Source organism: Anopheles aquasalis, chromosome Y, assembly GCF_943734665.1.
Source record: "Anopheles aquasalis chromosome Y, idAnoAquaMG_Q_19, whole genome shotgun sequence".
Taxonomy (NCBI): Eukaryota; Metazoa; Arthropoda; class Insecta; order Diptera; family Culicidae; genus Anopheles; species Anopheles aquasalis.
The window spans coordinates 1,210,830-1,229,626 of NC_064879.1; the positions used below are offsets into that span (position 1 = coordinate 1,210,830).

General features: G+C 52.4%; 3 protein-coding genes across 3 annotated transcripts in view; 2 read left to right on the top strand and 1 right to left on the bottom strand.

The window, feature by feature from the left end:
- LOC126579652 (protein tweety-like) overlaps positions 1 to 1,966 on the top strand; it is a 4,252-nt gene extending 2,286 nt beyond the window's left edge. Inside the window, exon 2 of the mRNA XM_050243155.1 lies at positions 1,785 to 1,966. The gene's annotated coding sequence lies outside the window, so the exon portion shown is untranslated. The remainder of the gene's footprint in view (positions 1 to 1,784) is intronic.
- Positions 1,967 to 7,872: 5,906 nt separating this feature from the next.
- On the top strand, positions 7,873 to 14,523 carry LOC126579651 (branched-chain-amino-acid aminotransferase, cytosolic). The gene is made up of 8 exons (XM_050243154.1): positions 7,873 to 8,203; positions 9,245 to 9,473; positions 10,648 to 10,854; positions 11,229 to 11,438; positions 11,517 to 11,747; positions 11,879 to 12,182; positions 12,308 to 12,462; positions 12,558 to 14,523. Exons 2-8 carry the CDS (start codon positions 9,456 to 9,458, stop codon positions 12,744 to 12,746), a joined length of 1,314 nt encoding a protein of 437 aa, XP_050099111.1. The 5' UTR covers positions 7,873 to 8,203; positions 9,245 to 9,455; the 3' UTR covers positions 12,747 to 14,523.
- A 63-nt stretch (positions 14,524 to 14,586) lies between these two features.
- On the bottom strand, positions 14,587 to 17,962 carry LOC126579654 (ethanolamine kinase). The gene is made up of 5 exons (XM_050243159.1): positions 17,647 to 17,962; positions 17,317 to 17,537; positions 15,953 to 16,416; positions 15,392 to 15,862; positions 14,587 to 15,306 (listed from the first exon to the last, which is right to left on the bottom strand). The coding sequence occupies exons 2-5, from the start codon at positions 17,434 to 17,436 to the stop codon at positions 15,234 to 15,236; spliced, it is 1,128 nt and encodes a 375-aa protein (XP_050099116.1). The 5' UTR covers positions 17,437 to 17,537; positions 17,647 to 17,962; the 3' UTR covers positions 14,587 to 15,233.
- Between the last annotated feature and the right edge of the window lie 835 nt (positions 17,963 to 18,797).

Genomic DNA, 18,797 nt, shown 5'->3' on the forward strand with positions numbered 1-18,797 from the left:
ATACATACACACAGACAAACACACCGCCAGAAAGGCGGTGAACACATACACACACTTACACGTCACCGACTAACGAATCATTCAGCCTCATAGTATCGTAGCCCTTTCATATAGTCGTATATGGTGGCGCCAGAAGGTGGAGAAGGAGAGGGGAGGGGGAGGGATACTTTGGAGAAGAAAAAAAAACGCCACCCAGTATGGTATGGGGCCCCGGGGGGACGGGCGGGCGGGAGTGACGGATTTTCACACTCGAGTAATGCATAATGGATATCGCAACAAAAAACAAAAAAAAAAAAAGGGATAAGGACGGACTTGATGCTTTAATGTTTAAAAATGCTGTGTTTGGTCGCGTTTTCCCTTTCGTTTCCCCTCTCGACCCCGACCCAGGTTCTGGCCGGGATGCGTGCCAGGATACACCGCGAACCACCACCACCACCAACCTGGTTCCTAAGTTCCTAAGTTCCGTTCGGCCGGAACCACCCCGGGGGGGGGGGGGGGCTGGTGGTTTGGTTTCTTTTTTACCGCGCGGGGTTTTTTTTTCTGTCTGAAGGACAGCGGCGGTCTGCTCATGAACCGACGATCTGCTTTTGAGTCAATTTAGATGCCGTTGCCGATGGCGCTGACGCAGCCCCAAGGCGCTCGTTGGCGCTCTCTTCTCGTCGGTGCCACCAGCGAAAGGATACAGAAGGAAGTAAAAGCAAACTAGCAGCAGCAGCAGCAGCAGCAACCAGCGGGCGCACACTCGCGCACGCACGCACACGCAAATTGATACAACAGGAAACGTAACGTTACAATAAATACGCATAAAGAGGGGTGAGGTGGAGCATGCGGGGGGAGGTGGGAGGGGTGTAGGGACCGTCAGGGCGAGTGGGGCAGGGTTACCGCTTGGAATTGTAAACGAACGTTATAGGTTAGGTTACGGCAGATAGTAGTGTCAGAGAGAGAGAGAGAGAGAGAGAGAGAGAGAGAGAGAGAGAGAGAGAAAGAAGGGGGGAGAGCGAGAAGCGGTTGAACAACACTTGGGGCGAACCCAAACAATCCAAACAATCGTAAACTCAATCCTAGTAGTGAAATCCTGCAAAAACCAGTGGCTGCCAACTAAGGACACTAAGAGAGGAAGAGAGAGAGAGAGAGAAAGAGAGAGAGAGGAAGAGAGAGAACAAGCGGAAGGTCCAATCTTATAGTGTTTTGACGTTCCGTTGAGTTTGTTGTTCCCTTCCTGCGGTTCCAAAGCAATGCACGCTGCAGTATGGGGCTCCACGCATTCGCGCACGACACGCAGCAGCTATACCTTGCGCTGCGCTGGCGGGCACACATCCGGCGGGCACTGCAAGGACTACCGCAAGTTTGCTTCCGGGGTTGGTCGCTAGACGCGCGCGCTCGTAAGGCCAAAATCACTGCAGTTGCATTTTCAGTTTCAACTCAATTAGTAAGGACAAAACCAATAGAGAGTGATAGAGACAGAGCGAGAGAGAGAGAGAGAGAGAGAGAGAGAGAGAGGGGGAAAGAGAGAGAGAGAGAGAGAGAGAGAAAAGGAGAGAAGGAAAGAACGAGAGTCGAAGCTCAGGATCAGCGCCGCGCGGATGTCGAGTGTGGGATTGTCCGAAGACGTGGAGACTCCGGAAGTCGCACACCGTTATGCTCATCGTATTTTTGCTCAAATGTCCCTCGAACGAAGCTCGCTCGCAGGAAATCACTCTCACTCTCTCTCTCTCTCTCTCTCTCTCTCTCTCTCTCTCTCTCTCTCTTTCATACATCCTCCGCTCCCTCCTCCTTGTCCATAGTTCCTCACAAACTCACAGTTTGCTCTCGCGAAGAGCCTCTTAGGTCCGTGTCCTGTGTACACGCGATCATCACTCAGTTCCAGTGGCCCGAGGAGGAGGAAGGAACGATTAGAAGGAAGGCACCCCCCGTCTCGCTATCTCTCTTTCTCTCTCTTCCTCTCTCTCTCTCTCTCTCTCTCTATCCGTCGATTATTACTTATCGCGACGTATTGTTTTTTCGATTGTTTTGTTTTTTTTTTCGTCATGATCGTCATTCGTGAGCATTCCTGGAAGAGCTGAAGAGTGAACAATAAAACGAATTGTAGTAGAAAATACACACCGACACGAGACACGCGCACAGACGCATACCGGTTGCCCCCTCCCTCCCACCCGGGGGTTGATTATTGAGTACGCACGGGAAGAGGAGGAGGCGCAAAGAAAGAACGGCGGAACGGAGAATCGAACGTCGGATCAAGAGGCTGCCCGAGGGGAGGGGGCGACGCGACGTAATTACCCCTGATGAGACACGGAGGAGCGAGAGAGAGAGAGAGAGAGAGAGAGAGGTGGCCCGTCGGTTCTTCCGTGTCTACCCCGGAACCACAACCCCCCCTCCGGGGCCGCCACCCCTCCGGAACCGGTTCAATGATGGAGGCTGCTGTCCGCTATCGTGCGTGCGCTAGTATCGTACGGCTGCAGAACGGGCTTTATCACAAAATGGCGCGATAAAAAAAAAAAAAACAAAAATGTGCCCCACCACCCTTCTCCCCTGCGCGATGCGCCCCTTCGCCACCGTCTCCCTCGTTGTCGTCGTCGTCGTCGTCGTTTATCTGTTCGCGTGATCTACGGCGACGTCAGCATATACGCGTGGTGCGCTGTTTGGAGCGCGTTGTCCCTTCTACGTAAAAGCGGGTGCTAATGGCAGGTGGAAGGGAGCGCAAAGGAGCGGAAGGGGGCAGGTTTGCGCATGAAGCAATCTCCTTGTTTTTTTCCGCAACAGCAGCAACAACAGCAGCAGCAGCAGCAACAGTGAGAAGCGTAAACAACACAGTGTGACAGCGCGAGGGGGGGGGGGGGAGCGTTCCAGTCCACCAGAGAGCCGGCCACAACCACCATATTAGGCACACAGCTCAGCATAAATGCGCATAAAGCAGAGTGTGATAAAGGGGGCGCGTACCATTGGCGCAGCGCCGATTTGATGCGGGGCGCCGAAAATAGACTGAGTGTGTCGTGGTCTCGCTGTTTATTCACTCAACAAGGGCAGGTGGAGAGGAGGCGGGGGGAGAGGGTGCGCCGGGGAGGGTGTGTTGATCGCGAACGCGCGAGCGCAATCTACCGACCCGAAGGTCGTCGCCGTCGTCGTCCCTTGGTGGTGGTAGTTGTGATGACGAGGCGAGCCAGACCTCCGCTCGCTCCGTTGCTGAGGAGGCTGCTGCTGCTGCTGCTGCTGATGATGATGATGATGATGATGATGATGGGGGCTCGACCTAAACCGGTTTACCGGTTACCAGCCCCCCTCCCTTTCCTATCCTTTTCGCAGTTTGCCTTGTGCGCGCAACTGTGTGTGAGCGTGGCCTCGGCGAATCGGCACAAAACGGCAAACTGCGAATGAAGAGGGCGAGAGAAGAAGATCGAAAGGGCGAAGGCGGGGGGAGAGGGAGAGTGTCATTGCACCAGGCACTTCCTGGCAGGCCGGCCGCCTGGTCCAACACGCAAACTGACCGTGCGTCTCCATCAAACAACGCGTAGCCACCCCGTCTGAAAAGGACAGATCGCAGGAGAATAAAACTGGGACTGGCTGGACTGGCAAATACAGAATCCTATCGCGCCATACTGCACTGCATCTGCTCTCGCTCACGCCTGCTGGCGAGATTCGCCAATTGGGTTATCTGGGCGGTAAACGAACGAGCGAGAGAGAGAGAGAGATAGAGAGCGAGAGCAAGATTGCACCGAAGGCGCCATTGTGTTGTGCGGTTTTTTATTTTTTTATTTTCAGTCGGACGGCGGATCTTCCCTCCGGTCTCGTGCCCATTCCAGCGAGCGAACACAAGTGGCAGTAGCTGGTGCTGATGATGTGGCCAGTAAGGGGCTGGTGCTGGTGCTGCTGCTGCTGGAGACGATTTTTTTTTTGGCAACACCACCACCACCAACACAACCAACGCCACTAGGTGGCGGTCGGTTCTGTTGTTTTTTTTTTTTTGTTTTTTTTTGGCAACAATCTGGAACCTGTTTTGGGGCAGAGCGCGACTGGCGCTCGAGCCGCTACCCGCTTCCCAGCTCTCCCTCCTCCCCGGCCTCCCTCAGACCCATTGGTTCGGGGTGCTTCCAAAAAGTAAGACGCAATTTGTGTGTTCGGTGCGCGGGGCCCTCGCCGAATATTGTATTAACGCGGCACGGGCGGCCCCAAGAATTTGGAGTGGTGGTGGCGAGGAGGGGGGGGGGGGGGGGGTGCTCATCAGAAACAAACGCGTGTTATGGTCGGGGCTCTCTCTCTCTCTCTCTCTCTCTCCACTGCGCTGCCTCAAATGCGTCATTTAAGGGGTGGGGGTGGCAAACGGGGAGGCACGATAGTAAGGAGGCGGTGGGAGGGCACTGATCCTGGCAAAAAAACACACACCCACACGCACACACAGCAATGTCGGACTTCACTTCACGTTCCAACCGGCTGACCTTATCCGCTCCCCTGACGTCATCAATCCAGGGGTGGAGTTTGGGGGGGCGGGAGTAGAGAGCGGGGTAACGGAATGACTGGAATGACTTTCAACTATACAGGGGGAAGGCCCCTTCCTCCGCCCCCGCCCCACCCACGATCCGGCCATGCAATGCATCCGCTCGCAACAGGACGATCGGCTACGATGATCCGCGATGATGATACCTTTCCGTTCCGTGTCGTGTGCGCGCGTGCTGCCGGGGAAGGCAGCGACTACCGATCGATCGATCATCCGATCGAAAATGGCGATCGGGATCGCACTTTTGCGCCACGCGGTTGCGGTTACAACCGGATAACCGGAGGAGGGCAATAAGAGGAGTGGTCGCAGGGGCTGAACCGGTTGTTGTTGCTACGGTTAGCAAGTTTCCAGGATTCCAAACCACCAAAACAATCCCCACCCCTCGGCGATCGGAGATTGGCCGCGCCTTAATGCGCTCCAAATGTGCACTCGCATGTTATTGTTGTCGCCTGTTGCTGCTGCTGCTGCTGCTGGTGCTGTTACTGCAAATAAAACCTCCAGCTTCCAGGGATGGCCACTCGTCGCCACGTGCGTCATTCAGTCCAGCCGCTTGATGAAGCGTCAAGGATGAGGCGCGCGTACACTCTAGCGTATGCAATTTTGCCAATTACCGCGGTACCTGGCCTGCTTCTACAATGTCAATTCCATTACTAGCAGCAGCAGCAGCAGCAGCAGCAGCCCCCTCCCTGGCCACGCCAAAAACTTCCACTCATCTCATCCCTGCGCAGTTCCAGAGCGAAGGATTGAGATTACGTACGTCCGCGTGCGCGTTATTCCTCCAAATCAATTTCGTCAACTTCAAAGCGATCCTCCCTCGATGTAATGCACCTTGCGCCAACAAATTTTCCAGTTTGCCAGTTCCAGTTGAAAATGCTTGGAAAATCGGCTTTCAGGATGGCCTTCTGCGTCTTCTTCGCAGCGGCATTAATCGGCTCTATCGTTAAAAAAAAAGGGTGTCCCCCGAGGAGTTTTTTCGAGCTTTTTTAATAACCAGAAGCTACACGATGTCAAATCCGTCGAAAGCGATGGATTTGGAACGGTATGACTGCAGTTTTTGACGAAAAAGTCACGGAGAACCAACGCTAGTCGCTGTTGCCAACGGTACCAGTCGTGTTCTGACGCGTTTGAGGCCCAAAACATTGTTCAAAATGTAATTAACGAACTGTATGAATATGCTAATATCATCAGGAAGGTTTTTAGTTGTCAATTTACGGTTTTTGCAGCAAGAAATTTTTGATTTGTGGGGCGTGAGCCTTGTCAATTGGCGATGATGGTCGCCTAGGACTTGCTTCGTCTTCAACACGTTTCTGAGCATCCTGGAAGTCTTTTTCCCACTCATAAACATTTTTATTCAACCTAGCGGAGTGACCAAAGCCTTTTTGCAGCATTCTTTACGTATTCGCAAATCAAATTTTATGAAAATTCTTTGTTCCCAAAATTTCCTCATAGATAAAAACGAAAAATCTAATCTCAAAAACTAATCATTACTTGTGATGAATGTCAATCACAGTACTGACAACCTACAAAAATCAAAGTTTTTGGTTGTTTGATGTTTTTGATTTAATAAATTCGTTAGCACTAGCAAATTGTGTACCCGATCACCTTATTTGATGGACACAGTAGTACTGCGACGCAAATGTGTCGCGTGGCGTGGCACACGGGATTTCCCTACCCCCCCCCCCCCCGGCACCCCCTCTTCCTGTGGAAGATCCCGGAATGTACTCAAGTACCTTGAGTCAGGCGCAAAATGCAAAACTGGTGCAACATTGTCGAAGGTTAACATCATCCGGAGCAGCAGGAAGCCGCAGCACCGCAGTAAGGGCCAGGGCGATCGGGATCGCGTAATTCAATCGGCTAATTGCGTGATGATGGAGCTGTCACAGCCACGATGGAGGGAGGGAATGGCGAGGCCCCTTTACATTGTAGGGGCCACCACGGGGCAAACCCGGAAAGGTGGGAGGGGGGGGGGGGGGAGGGCAACCGTTTAGAGTGAGGGCGCGAACCGCTGGCACAAACATGTGGCGCGAGCGGCCAACGTGGCGTGCGCGCGCGCGCGCCACAATGGTTTTACAACAACAAACCAATTTAGCACTCTTTTCTTCTCTCTGTGGCGACAATGTCGTGTTCGCTGGCCACCCTGGTCAGCTGCTGCTGGAGTCGGCGGTTGTTGTCATGCCCTTGTTTACCGACCGCGGACCGAAACCAGCAGCAGCAGCAGCACTATGTTTGCGCAACAATTGTTTTCGCGTGCCTACGTAATATGTGTGTGGATGTGGGGAGATGGAAGGAAAGGATGTGTTGTTGTTGCTGCGACGACGACGACGACGACGACGACGACGACGACGCAAAACCGATGTGAAGAGAGCCGATTGTTTCTCGTCTCTTGCTGATCGGTTCCCCATTCTCTCAACTCCTTTTCATCAGCCTCCTGCCAGAGTCCCCCATTAAATTTTATACGCCACCAAAAATAGCGATAGATAGCCTTTTACATTTTCGATGGCTGCTGATGCGACGATTCGATTTTTTTACTGGCTACCGACACGGAAGGCCGAAACAGGACAGGCTACGGTTCTGGATTCTGGTTACTTTTGCTGCTCTCCCACTGCTGTGGCCGCTTGCTCGATCCGAAACCAGCCTATCGAGGGACCTGGAGCCTGGTTGTGCTGTATCCACCAGTGCAGCACTGATGTGGTGCAGGATTCAACAAAGATAACAAGGATAACAGAGCCACGAACATCTAAAAGCTAGCCTAGCGAGAGCTTTACACGCGCGGGGATTCGGGACACACTCGCTGCTCGTCCGTTTTCTTCGCCTTTTTTGCTTTGCTTTGCACGCCGAGACTCCTCGCCGGCAATTTTGCGAATTGCGCGACAGGCAACGCACACACAGGGACACGCACGCATGCCCCCCCTTTCACGCATCGCAGTCCACTTAATGCACGTGGCGTGGCAGCGGTGGTGCCGGTGGGTCGCGGCGCGAAAGGGTCAACCGAAACTCGTTATCGCGGCGTGGTGTAGAGAGCGGGAGAGAGAGAGAGAGACAGAGAGGGAGTGGGAGGGTGGCGGTGCTTACCACCACACAACCGTCGTCGTCGTCGCGGTCGCCTGTGCGTCACGGTTTCGGGTTTTGCGACGATCCATCGTCGCTTCGTCGCCGTCGTCGCCGTTCCGCGCTCATCAGCGTATGCGTGTGTCTGTGCTGGTGATGGTGACGGTACCGTAACGCGGCGCGACAAACGGTTGGCCGCGGCTGCTGATTGGAAGGAGTGAGATAGAAAGTGTAACCGAGAGGTGAAGCGAAAGAGGGAGACGCGACGAGCGAGCGAGATCGGTGGGGCGATCGTTGGCGGTTGGGACACTTTTTATTCTCGAACCGGGCGCGAGGGCTCGCCAGTATCGTTTCGCTGCTTCACCAGTGCGGCCAGAGCCACCACCGAGCAAACAAACAGCAGCAGCAGCAGCAGCAGCACAACCTCCGGGATCATCATCCTCCAGCTCCAGCTCCACCTTCGAGCCCCGAGGCATCAGCAAGCAAACCAAGTGTCCTTTTGTGTAGCGTGTACGCGTGTGTGTTTCTGTGTACATCGGTGCGTAGTTGTTGCGTGTGAGCACCGCGTGTGTGAGTTGGAGGAGCGCGCGCGCGCGCCTTTTTAATCCAAACCCGATAACAGGGCCACCGACGAGTTCGCGAAAAAAATCCGCCAAGGCCTGTAAGGTGTGTACTGTATTGGATGGACGACAGCATCCTGGCGCTAGTGTGTCCCGCCCGCTCTAGTGTTGCCTCTACTACCTAACGACTGTCACTACTACTAGCCCAGGCACTTGTCAAAATAATGATCGCAGATCAGCAGGCCAGCGAGTGCTTTGATAATAGAGTAAAGGCAGGCGATTGATAGAGAGAGATAGAGAGGCAGGGAGAGAGAGAGAGAGAGACAAGGAGAGACAGCTAGGGACTATGGAGAGCGAAAGAACGAGTGAGAGAGAATGGAAGAAGGTAGTACACACCGGCCGGCTGTGTCCCCAGCTGTGGCAGCGCAAATCAACCACCCCGAAAAACTCCAACCCCCCCCCCCCCCGCCCCGTCCATCCGGGGTCCATCTACGAGTCAAATCCACGCACGCACGCACGCACGCACGCACGCACCCACACGCGCGCGAATGCCGGCTTTTTTTTTCTTCAATAGCCTTTTCTTCTTGCGAGCTCAGCATGAGCACTGCTCCAGTATGCTATACTTGTGCTGGCTGATCAGGACGACGACGGGAGCAGTTGCCACGCCACGAGATGGACGCGTGGCACGAGGTGGGCCGCGATTTCGATTTCGTGGCGTTTTCTGCTTCTTGCTTGTTTTGCCCATCCTCTTATCGCTACGGATGGACGCTTATCGTGGACATTCGGACACACACGCACACACACACATACACACATACACACATACACATACACAGACTTTCTGGTCACCTTGCCCTTGCTCTTATGCGTTGCGGTGCGCGATCCCGAGTAGCCCGAGTGTTGTCAAAAATTGGCATAAAGCAGTTGCGCAAGATAGACAGGGAGAGCGATAGAGGAGAGAGAGAGAGAGAGAGAGAGAGAGAGAGAGAGAGAGAGAGAGAGAGAGAGAGAATATGAGAGTGATAGGCGCGCCATGTGGGTCTTTATTGTACATCCTATCCTGCGCTGCACCGGTTGCGTGTCCTGCGTGGAACACAATGCCCAGATCTTCTTCCAAAACTTCTCATCTTCTACATTTTCTCAACAGCGCAGCGCCGGCGAGAACAGCGCGAACGATTACCAACCAACTGGCAACAAAAGAAAAAGCAAACGGCCCCAAGCGATCGCGAAGGATCTAGAACGATCTGCCAGTCAGCCAGCCAGCCAGCCAGCCAACCATCTGCTTCGAACGTGTATAGCGCACGCGCACACGCAGCCATCCAGCCAGTTGACGAGTGCCGACGAGAAACGACAACAACATGGTCCTCCGGAGTAAGGTGAGGTCGCGCGTCGCCTCGCCCTGCGGCGAGAATACCACTAGCCCCCAAAACAATTGCTCCATCTACCAGTGTACCACCCCCCCCCCCCCTCTTGTCCTTAATCCGCGGTCTCCTTTCGCTTTCGATTCGAGCTCGCTCTTGTCGATGCTCGGCAGCGAATGCTTAAGGCGCGAACAAACCAACAGCGAACAGGTTTGCGTTCGCGGCATCGTGACCGTGGCCTTTCCGGTCGTTATGTTTGCGCTGCTCAGTTCCCCACCGCTTTCGGATTCTGGACCACCACCCACGCTGTTCTCGAGACTGTTTAAATTCGTATCATGACCTGTTGGTGTTGGTGTGAGTGAAATGCAAAATGATGTGACAGCGAAGCTGGCGATCACAGCAGAATCTAGTAGCGTTTTCGTGGTTGGTTGTTAGTGGGTAGCTTTCGGTTTTTAGCGCTCCCCGCTTTGCCACTCGGCGCTCGGTGCCTGCCTTGGCTACTTTGTTGCGACAATTAGTCGTATAGCCAGCCTGCCAGCTCGAGCAATCTCGAGCTACTACCACTGCTCTTGCTACGATCTTTAGCAACCACTTTAGTTGGCAATGTTGAGTGGCAAAAAAATGTGAAATCACTGCCAGCTGATAAAGGGCGGCAGCGCGGCAAGTCGGAACGGAGTAATAAGGTAGATTATCCCGCGGTGCTTCCTTATCGCGCACTCCAACACACACAAATGCTGGCGAGAGGCGAAACAAAACAAGGCGAGATCGACGGACAGCATGTGCAAACAACGTCGAGAGTATCGAGGCCGCGTTTCGGCTCGGGAATAAACGACGACGATCGACGGCGATCGACGTGCAACAAACAGCTATGGTAACAGCATCCCATAGCTCCGTCGAGTGACCGCCTCGCCAGGAGAAGCTGGAGAAGGAGGTGCCAGGGGAGCGTTCGCCTTTCCCACAGAGTTTGCCGTCCGACCGACGTGGTCCGACGTTTGTGTCCGTCATTGGGGGATGATAAGGCGCCCTGTAGGTGTTCCCATACCCGATAAGCTTCGCCTCCTATCTGGCACACCTCAAATCTTACCACCATCACCACCTTGCACCATCCATCTCGGCCTTTTTTTTTGTTTTTTTCTTCTTTATTTTGCCAATGACTGACTGACTGAGTATCCTTTATATCCGTCTCCAGCAACTCGTCCGGTATGCCTTCCAGCGGCTACTGGTGCAGCATCAACGGCAGCAGGTGCGCCTGTGCAGTGGCCATGGCATCCAGCAACAGACGGCGCTACGGGTGGAGGAGGAGGATAGCTTTCCCAAGCTGGCCGACGTACCACCGATGGCCGCCCCGTTCCCGATGAAGCTCGAGCACGCGCCGGATGTGGGCGAACAGTTCAAGGTAAGCAGGGGCGCGTCTGGTAGCAGGGAGGGGTGGCCCCCGAGCGCGGCCCGGAATTAAATTGCGCAGCGATTCCAGTGTCGCACGAGGGCGCCCGAGGGGCGGGTCAATCGTATGCTTCGTACGGTTCGCGCTGGTGACGCGCGGCGACGTCACCAAAACACGGCCCCCGGAGGGGTGGTAGGATTGAGGGAGTGGGAGGGGGTAATGCAAATATTCCGCTACCCGCTATCACGACCAACGCCGGAACGATGCCCTTTCGACCTCGGTCAGGCCAGTCAGCCAGGCCAGGCGAAACAACTACGCGGAGAATGCCTTTAATTCATGCCCCACTAACTGTCTCTCTCTCTCTCTCTCTCTTCCTTTCTCTCCAGTACGCCGATCTGAGCGTGCGGCTTGCGGCACCGCATCAGCTCAACCCGAAACCGGACGTCGACGATCTAGCGTTTGGCAAGTACTTCACCGACCATATGCTACGCGTGTCCTACCACCGCCGCCTGGGCGGCTGGCAGAAGCCGGAAATCACGCCGATGGAAAACCTTAACCTTCACCCGGCCGCCAAGGTGTTCCACTATGCGATCGAGGTAAGTTGACTGTGAGTTGAAGAGCAGCAGCAGCAGCAGCACGTTAATGCGGCGCCCCTTTTCCGCCTTCCTCCGCAGCTGTTCGAGGGTATGAAGGCGTACCGGGGCTTCGACGGTAAGATTCGCTTCTTCCGCCCGGAGATGAACATGGCGCGCATGAACGTGACCGCGTACCGGTCCGGGTTGCCAACGTTCGACAGTGAGGAGCTGATCAAGGCGATGGCCCGGCTCGTGACGATCGACTCCGAGTGGGTACCGCACACCGAATCGGCCAGCCTCTACATTCGCCCGACGCTGATCGGGATCGAGGTAGGGAACTGTGTGGGAACCACCGCCCCCCCCCCCTCTCTCTCTCTCTCCCCCTGGATTCCTGCTGAATCTCACATCTTTGCTAACCCGCACTTGTCTTGTTTCCGCACGACACCAACCACACAAAACAGCCGACCCTGGGTGTTGCTTCGTCCGATTCGGCCCTGCTCTACACGATCCTGTCACCGGTTGGGCCGTACTTCAAACCGGGTGCGAGCGGGCTCAAGCTGTACGCCGATCCGCAATATACCCGGGCGTGGCCGGGCGGTGTCGGCGATCGGAAGGTCGGCTCCAACTACGGACCGACGATCCACGTGCAGAAGGAAGCGCTGCGCAACGGGTGCCATCAGGTGCTCTGGCTGTACGGTGACGATCACCAGCTGACCGAGGTCGGTGTGATGAACATCTTCATGCTGTACATGAAGCCGAACGGAGGTAAGCGAACAACACCGCACCGATAGATTCGTTTCTCGAAAAAAAAAACACACACACACACACATAATCAACCCATTTTTGATGATTCGATCACATTGCATTATCCCTATTCCATTCGTATTTAGAGCGCGAGCTGCTGACGCCTCCGTTGGATGGGATGATCCTGCCCGGTATAACGCGCGACTCCATCATCCAGCTGTGCCACCAGTGGGGTGAGTTTTCGGTACGTGAGGAAAAGTTCACCATGTCCATGGTGAAAAAGTTGTCGGAAGAGGGCCGGGTAAGTGTGGTGCGCTTTCCATCGTTTAGCCCAGCCGCCAATAGCTCTAATAACTCATTCACCCTCTCCTCCCCCCGGGTCATTCGTCCTTGTAGCTGCTGGAGATGTTTGGCGCTGGCACAGCGGCCGTCATCAGCCCGATCGAGTGTATCGCCTACATGGGCGACGAGATCTTCATGCCGACGGAAACGCACGATAATCCGGTCTACCGGCGACTCTACACCACACTCACCGACATCCAGTACGGCAAGCTGCAACATCCGTGGGCCTACGTCATAGACTAGAACGGCATGCCGAAGAGTGTTCTGGGCCTGTTCCGGTCCGTGCACTGTGCATGCCTTGTCCGTTCAGTTCAGTTTCAGGGCACAGCACCCCAAAACCCTACTAGGAGGCCGGGACAGAAGGACTGGAAAGTCACTTCTTCAGCCACCGTGTCACCATGGTTGGATCCTTGGTCGATCCTTCATATCCAGCATTCCATCATCAGCAGCTCCATCTTGATGTTGCGCCCTACCTCTACTCCATTTCCACACACACACACATTCACTAACCCCTTAACTCCCTCCCCCTATTTTATACAGCGAAAGTACGATTGGAAAAGGAATCGTTTGTACGATAGGTGGATCCTGCCGCTCTGGCGCAAGCCCGTAGTACTGAGTATGCGTGTGCATATGATGGGCATGATGAGGAGATGTGATACCTTCGCGGGTGGTGGAAGTGGTAGTAGTAGAGGGCCAAGCGCCAACTTCGAACCGTATGCCACACGGGGTATGGAACGCAGCGCAGCGATCCATGAACGACTCCATGAATGTAATTTAATTTTCTCTTTGTTTTGAACTTGCCATTCAACAGAGCGCCAACTCTTTGCCAAAACCCCTTATTCTCGTGCTCGCCACTCCTCTTGGATGGCGACTTTAAAAGACATCGAACTTAGGTTAAAATAGACGCTAGAGCGTTTTTAGACAAGTTTCCGTTAGATCGTTATCGTACTGTGGCTGAACGTGCATTTACTAGTATCTAAGGCTTAAGGACGGTTCGGACGGGGGGTGGGACATGGCGGCTCGAAGAAGCCGATTTGCCATATTTTCGATTTTCAAGCTCTCCGTTTTTCTCTCTCTCTCTCTCTCTTTCTCTTTTCCTCTCTCTTTTTATTCCTCTTTGTCTTGTATTTGATCATCCTAGTGGCAGGGAGAAACCTAGTGGCAAATCCAGGAGGGAATTTCTCTTTCACAAAGCATAAATCGTGATAGATTGTTGCTGTATTGTTGGCGGCTGTAAAATGTATTAGATTCTAAATATTCCGCAACATTCCAAGCCTATCTTCGTTCAATATGATTGCTGGAGTCGGATTTTGATTGGAAGTGCGATCGCAAAATGAAAATTTGTATCACTTACTAATTACATATGTGCAACTACTCCTACCGCCGGTCTCTGCCCCGTTTTAGCTGTTGCTTTCCGTCTTGTGATTTATAGGCCCTCCCTAGTTGTATAAACTAGTTCACCTTCTCCTACATTTGGCTTCCCCAGAAGATAAGAAAAAGAAACCAAACTGCCCCTGCCCCCTGATATCGGTGTATACATTAAAAATGTTTTCTCTAGTTCACGTACCTTCACTGGTTTCATCATCCTACTTTTGATTGGGTGTGAGCGTTGAGAGTTTATTTTTTTTATTAGTAATAATTTCATCTCTACTTTCCTTTGTTCTGAGAGAACAATGTTGTGTCGTACAAAGCAAGAAGAAAGTGCATTTCCTCCCAATTTGATGTATCTCTTTTGTACATATAGTGAAAGAGACAGGCTAGTGGCTGGTAGTTGTGAAAGTTGCTGTTAATGCTGCTGCTGCTGCTGCTACTACTGCTGTGTCGTGTTCGACAGATTACGCATATGTACAGTAGAAGGTGGTGACTGCAGCATATTATCCTATTTAGGCGTCACTAGATGCCTTTAGTGACCTAAGTTAATTTAAGCGTATGTGTCATAAATGTTGCTGCGCGTGAAATTGCGTTAAATAGGCAGCGGATGTGTCATAAATCATGATGAAAATAAATTACGGAAACCTAAGTCTCGCAACCTTGCCCTTTTACACCCTCGATGACGACGAACAGAGCTAATTCACAGAGTGCATCGGATTTGTAACAAATGCGTTATTGCAAGTTTATTCAACATATCTTGCGCTGCGTGTTTTCATATTTTCTCTAACAATATCGCGTATTTTCTCGTCTTTTTTGTGATTGACAGATAGGCACGAGAGCCCCTTATAACCAGTGCTGTGCGATAATTCAAATGCTCTCGGAGCCAGTGGCTCATTTCGTCCTCGATTAGACGAATGGTAGTGTCGACCGGACCGAGTACGCTATATTTTTCTTCGCGACACGAAACATAGGAATAAAGGAAAACAAATTTGTCGAGTAGAATAAAATAATCAACGATCGTTTAAAATTTCCTTTTTGACGGAATGGTTGGAATATCGCACGAGAAAACCGGACACGGTGCACACGGAACAAATAGTAGGCTCTAGCATTAAATTGGAATTGGAATTAGAGTTATGTTGGAATTGTGTTGTGGCCAAAACAAGCAACAAGGAGAATGAAAAGGCACCGTTAGGAGTTGCCTGTTGGAATTCTAAAAGCAAAAACAAAACTAAGACCCAGCTGGTATGTGGTTGACAACAAAAAAAAAACAAAAAAAAAACAAAACAAATTGAGGAATGAGTTTCAATACGCTGCCTGTTGCTGCTGCTAGCAGGCAGAACACCGACCCAGGGCGCCACCCTACTCCGGGAGGGTTAGTCGGAGAAATTCGTCCTTCTTTCGGCGGTACTCAAGAAATCGGGTCGCGCCAAACCTGCAAAAGAAGCAACAAGATAGATGAGCGCGATCGCGTAATGAGATTGGCGTGGCGCAGACGCAGACGCCGAATTTATACGCACCGCACAAAATCGAAATCGATGGTCGAATGTTCCGCCTGCACGAGTGCCCACACGGCCCACAGAAAATGCGACGCCAGGGCGTACTGGTTCACCTGCACGTACAGGCGTTCCACCGCGCTCACGGTGACACTGGGGGATGGTGGTGGTGCGTCATCAGTCGCACCGTACTCCAGCAGGTACTCGCGCAACCAACGCTGCTGGAATTCCCGCGACGGATAGCGCTCGTAGTCGATCTCGTCGACACCGGCGAACTCGGTAAAGTGGTTGCCGATATCGAACGCCTGATGATTCAGTGCCGCATACTCGTAGTCGATAAAGGTCACCTTCGCATGCGCCTCGTTGTAGATCACGTTCCCGAGCAACAGATCGTTATGGCAGAACACGAGCGGGCTGCCGAGCGCGAGGAGCCGTGCATAGAGCGCATCGAACTCGGCCCGGAGTTCGCTTGCACGTGGAAACGTCTGCCATACCCTAGCATGTTAGAAAAGACAGACAGTCAGCCAGATCAGAGATAATTTGGACGCAGCGCAGGTCGTCACGGCTGCATTTTCACCGACTAACCGATCGTTGATGGTGGGATCGCTGAACCGCTCCGGTACCAGCTGGAGGAACTGATGCACCTTCGCCGGCAACGCTGGCCCCGGGTTGGCCGGTTCGGTCGGACGCACCTTGTGGATCTGCGCCATACGGCGGGCCACCAGTGGCCAGACGCGCTCCTCCTGGCAGGTTACCGGCGTCAATGTTACTCCCGCCTCATACGCATACGCCAGCCCGTTGTCAAAGGTCGCGTACAGGGCCGGTGCGTAACCGTGCTGGTGGAGGAGCAGTATGTTCTCAACCTCCTTGCGCCGATCGATCAGCAAATCCGTCTTGTTGCCGTACACACGCACCAGCACGACATCCTTGTCTAGGGTCGCATCTACGGGGCTGCCTTTGTTTTGCTTGGAGGGCGCTTGGCCATTGTCGTTTTGATTGGGTTGATTGAAGCATCCGACCAGCTTGTTCGTGATACCGTCTGTGAATAGCTGTAGCAAATCGTTTGGCGTTAATAATAATAATAGAAATCCTTCAAAGACGACCAATCAGGGTGCTGATCAGTGTAAGCCAATTGAAGGAACGCATGATTCCACGACGATGACGGTGTTCGTCGAATTGGAGCCAGCCCGCAAGCAAGCAAAGTATCACACATCACATCACACCACCACCTCCACTCTCTGCTTTTGCCAATCGTGTAGATCATGTCAGATCATGCGAGCAGAGTGGAAGCCGCCACCGTAATCGCAATCTGGCAACCCGAACGCGATTCGGAGCCCTCGGCTCGGCGACAAGGCGCTCGCTATTTACATGTTCAATTTTGTCTCATTATCATCATTACCTCAGCCGGTTATCGCTTGACAGCAGTGTGACTATTGTCGGTTGCCGCGTAATGTGCACACTACTATCGCGAGTCTTTTGCTGCGGTTTCATCCTTTTTTGTCTCGAGGAAAAAACAAAACAAATATTTTTACTAAAAAGAAGACAATCTAGCAAGATTAGAGACTGGTGCTGGTGCTGGTGCTGGTGTAGAGGCCACATGGCGTTCCCCGGGATGTGCACATTGGAGATACACGTTGTGGAGCGATAAGTTCCATTCAACCGTTCATTGTCCAGTGCTACATGTTTGGTCTCCGGCAATAATCATGTCAAGATAACGTCTTACTGAGCCGCCCGTGAGCGACAGATCGCTGTCTTGAGATAGCTTCCCTTCCTCATAGCGCCTGCCAGACGCTTTTCGCTTGAAGCAAAATTGGAGAAATTGGGATGCACAAGCGAACGTCCAATACACTCTTCACATGACTGCTGCCGATAAACTTTCCCTTACCGTTTGCCAATCGCATGGGTTTACCTTGACGCTTATGGGGCCTACTTAAAACGGTTTTACTCACCTTAAAACGAACATCGCTGGTGTGCCAGTTCGGTCTGATAACCTTCAGTATCTCGAGGGCGCCTTCGTTGACCGAATGCTCACCAATCGACAGCGATAGGTGCGGTACCGCATTGGCCATCCTCTTTCGCTGTTCACACGTACTATTTTGAGCAAAGTAGTGGCGCTGCGCTCCAAGCTGGGCAGGCTGGGCTAAAACATTCACGAAACAAACGGGTCAACCTGCAAAACAGAAAACGATCGACGGTTGAAATTTCGAAGGCACTACCGGTCACCGCAGGGCTGATTGATGCCTTTGCCCAGCACGAGCGGGGCTGAACGATGAGCGTACCACAAAGGAAAGCAAGCACACGTCTGCTCGCCCCACTCTAGAGAATCGAAGACGGATGGGTTGCTGCGAAGCGGTTGAAGCAGTTCAACCAGATAGAATGGCTCGAGGACGGAAACTGCGATAACCGGTTAAATGGTTCGATGGCCCAGCCGATGCGTGCGGATGTGTGCGTCATGCGTGCACTTGTGTGCACCTTTTGGTTTGTGGAACACTAATAATCGCTTACCAGGTAGCTTAAGACTAATCACTGGCTAACTTGTATTGCTTTTAAATAATTCCAGCCGAAAATTTGGGCTGAAAAAAGAATCCGCTGGGATCGGTAGCGATGGTTTCTCAATCCATAACAAGCTTCCTAGAATGCGGTTATATGGCTAACAGGGGTGTCAACGGAACAAGCTCGAATTAGAGGTTTTTCGCATTTTTTTCATTCGGAGCTCGAAGGACCATTCGCGATTTTCGACATTTTCAAATATGTGCGCGGGCAATTGGCAGGCAGGTCAGGCGTAATTACCTTTTTCCCTCAAAACGTATGACTTGCCGCTTAAACCCTACTCATTACCTCAGCCGGTTGACCATCACTACTGTCTCCCATCAGAGAGCACAAAACGGAGTTTTTTATGTTTAGGTGAAATTTAAATTTCCTAAAATAAAAACAAAAAAACTATAAAAACTAATTGCCGTTTATTAGATTTCATCAAAGTAAAACGTGTTAGGATGTGGTTGCTAAATTGCGTAAACAAAGTTGGCGTCGTGGACGAGCATCGGAAATAACGTGTTTTTTTGTTGTTATTGATATTACTGGCGGTGCCGTATTTATTCGGAAAGATATAAAGGGAAGAACAAAGTAGAGAGAGCAGGATTTCCTCGTGCCCTGGAACCGTTATACTGGGGGGACTCGGTGAAATGACGTTTTGCTCAACTCACCGGTGAAGTGATGCAAAAAAAAGATCGGATGTGCTTTATTCTGCGATTTTATATTTTCTGATTTTATTTTTCCAAAATGTCTGGGTCCGGATGGTGTGCGATTGTTTGTGTCTAGCGAGAATCACAACAAAACAAATATAATTCCTCGTTCAATACAGCGAGCCAACGGTGATTATTGTCTGGCGCAATTTGAATAGGTCTGCTCGAAAGTTTGTCGACCGCGCGCG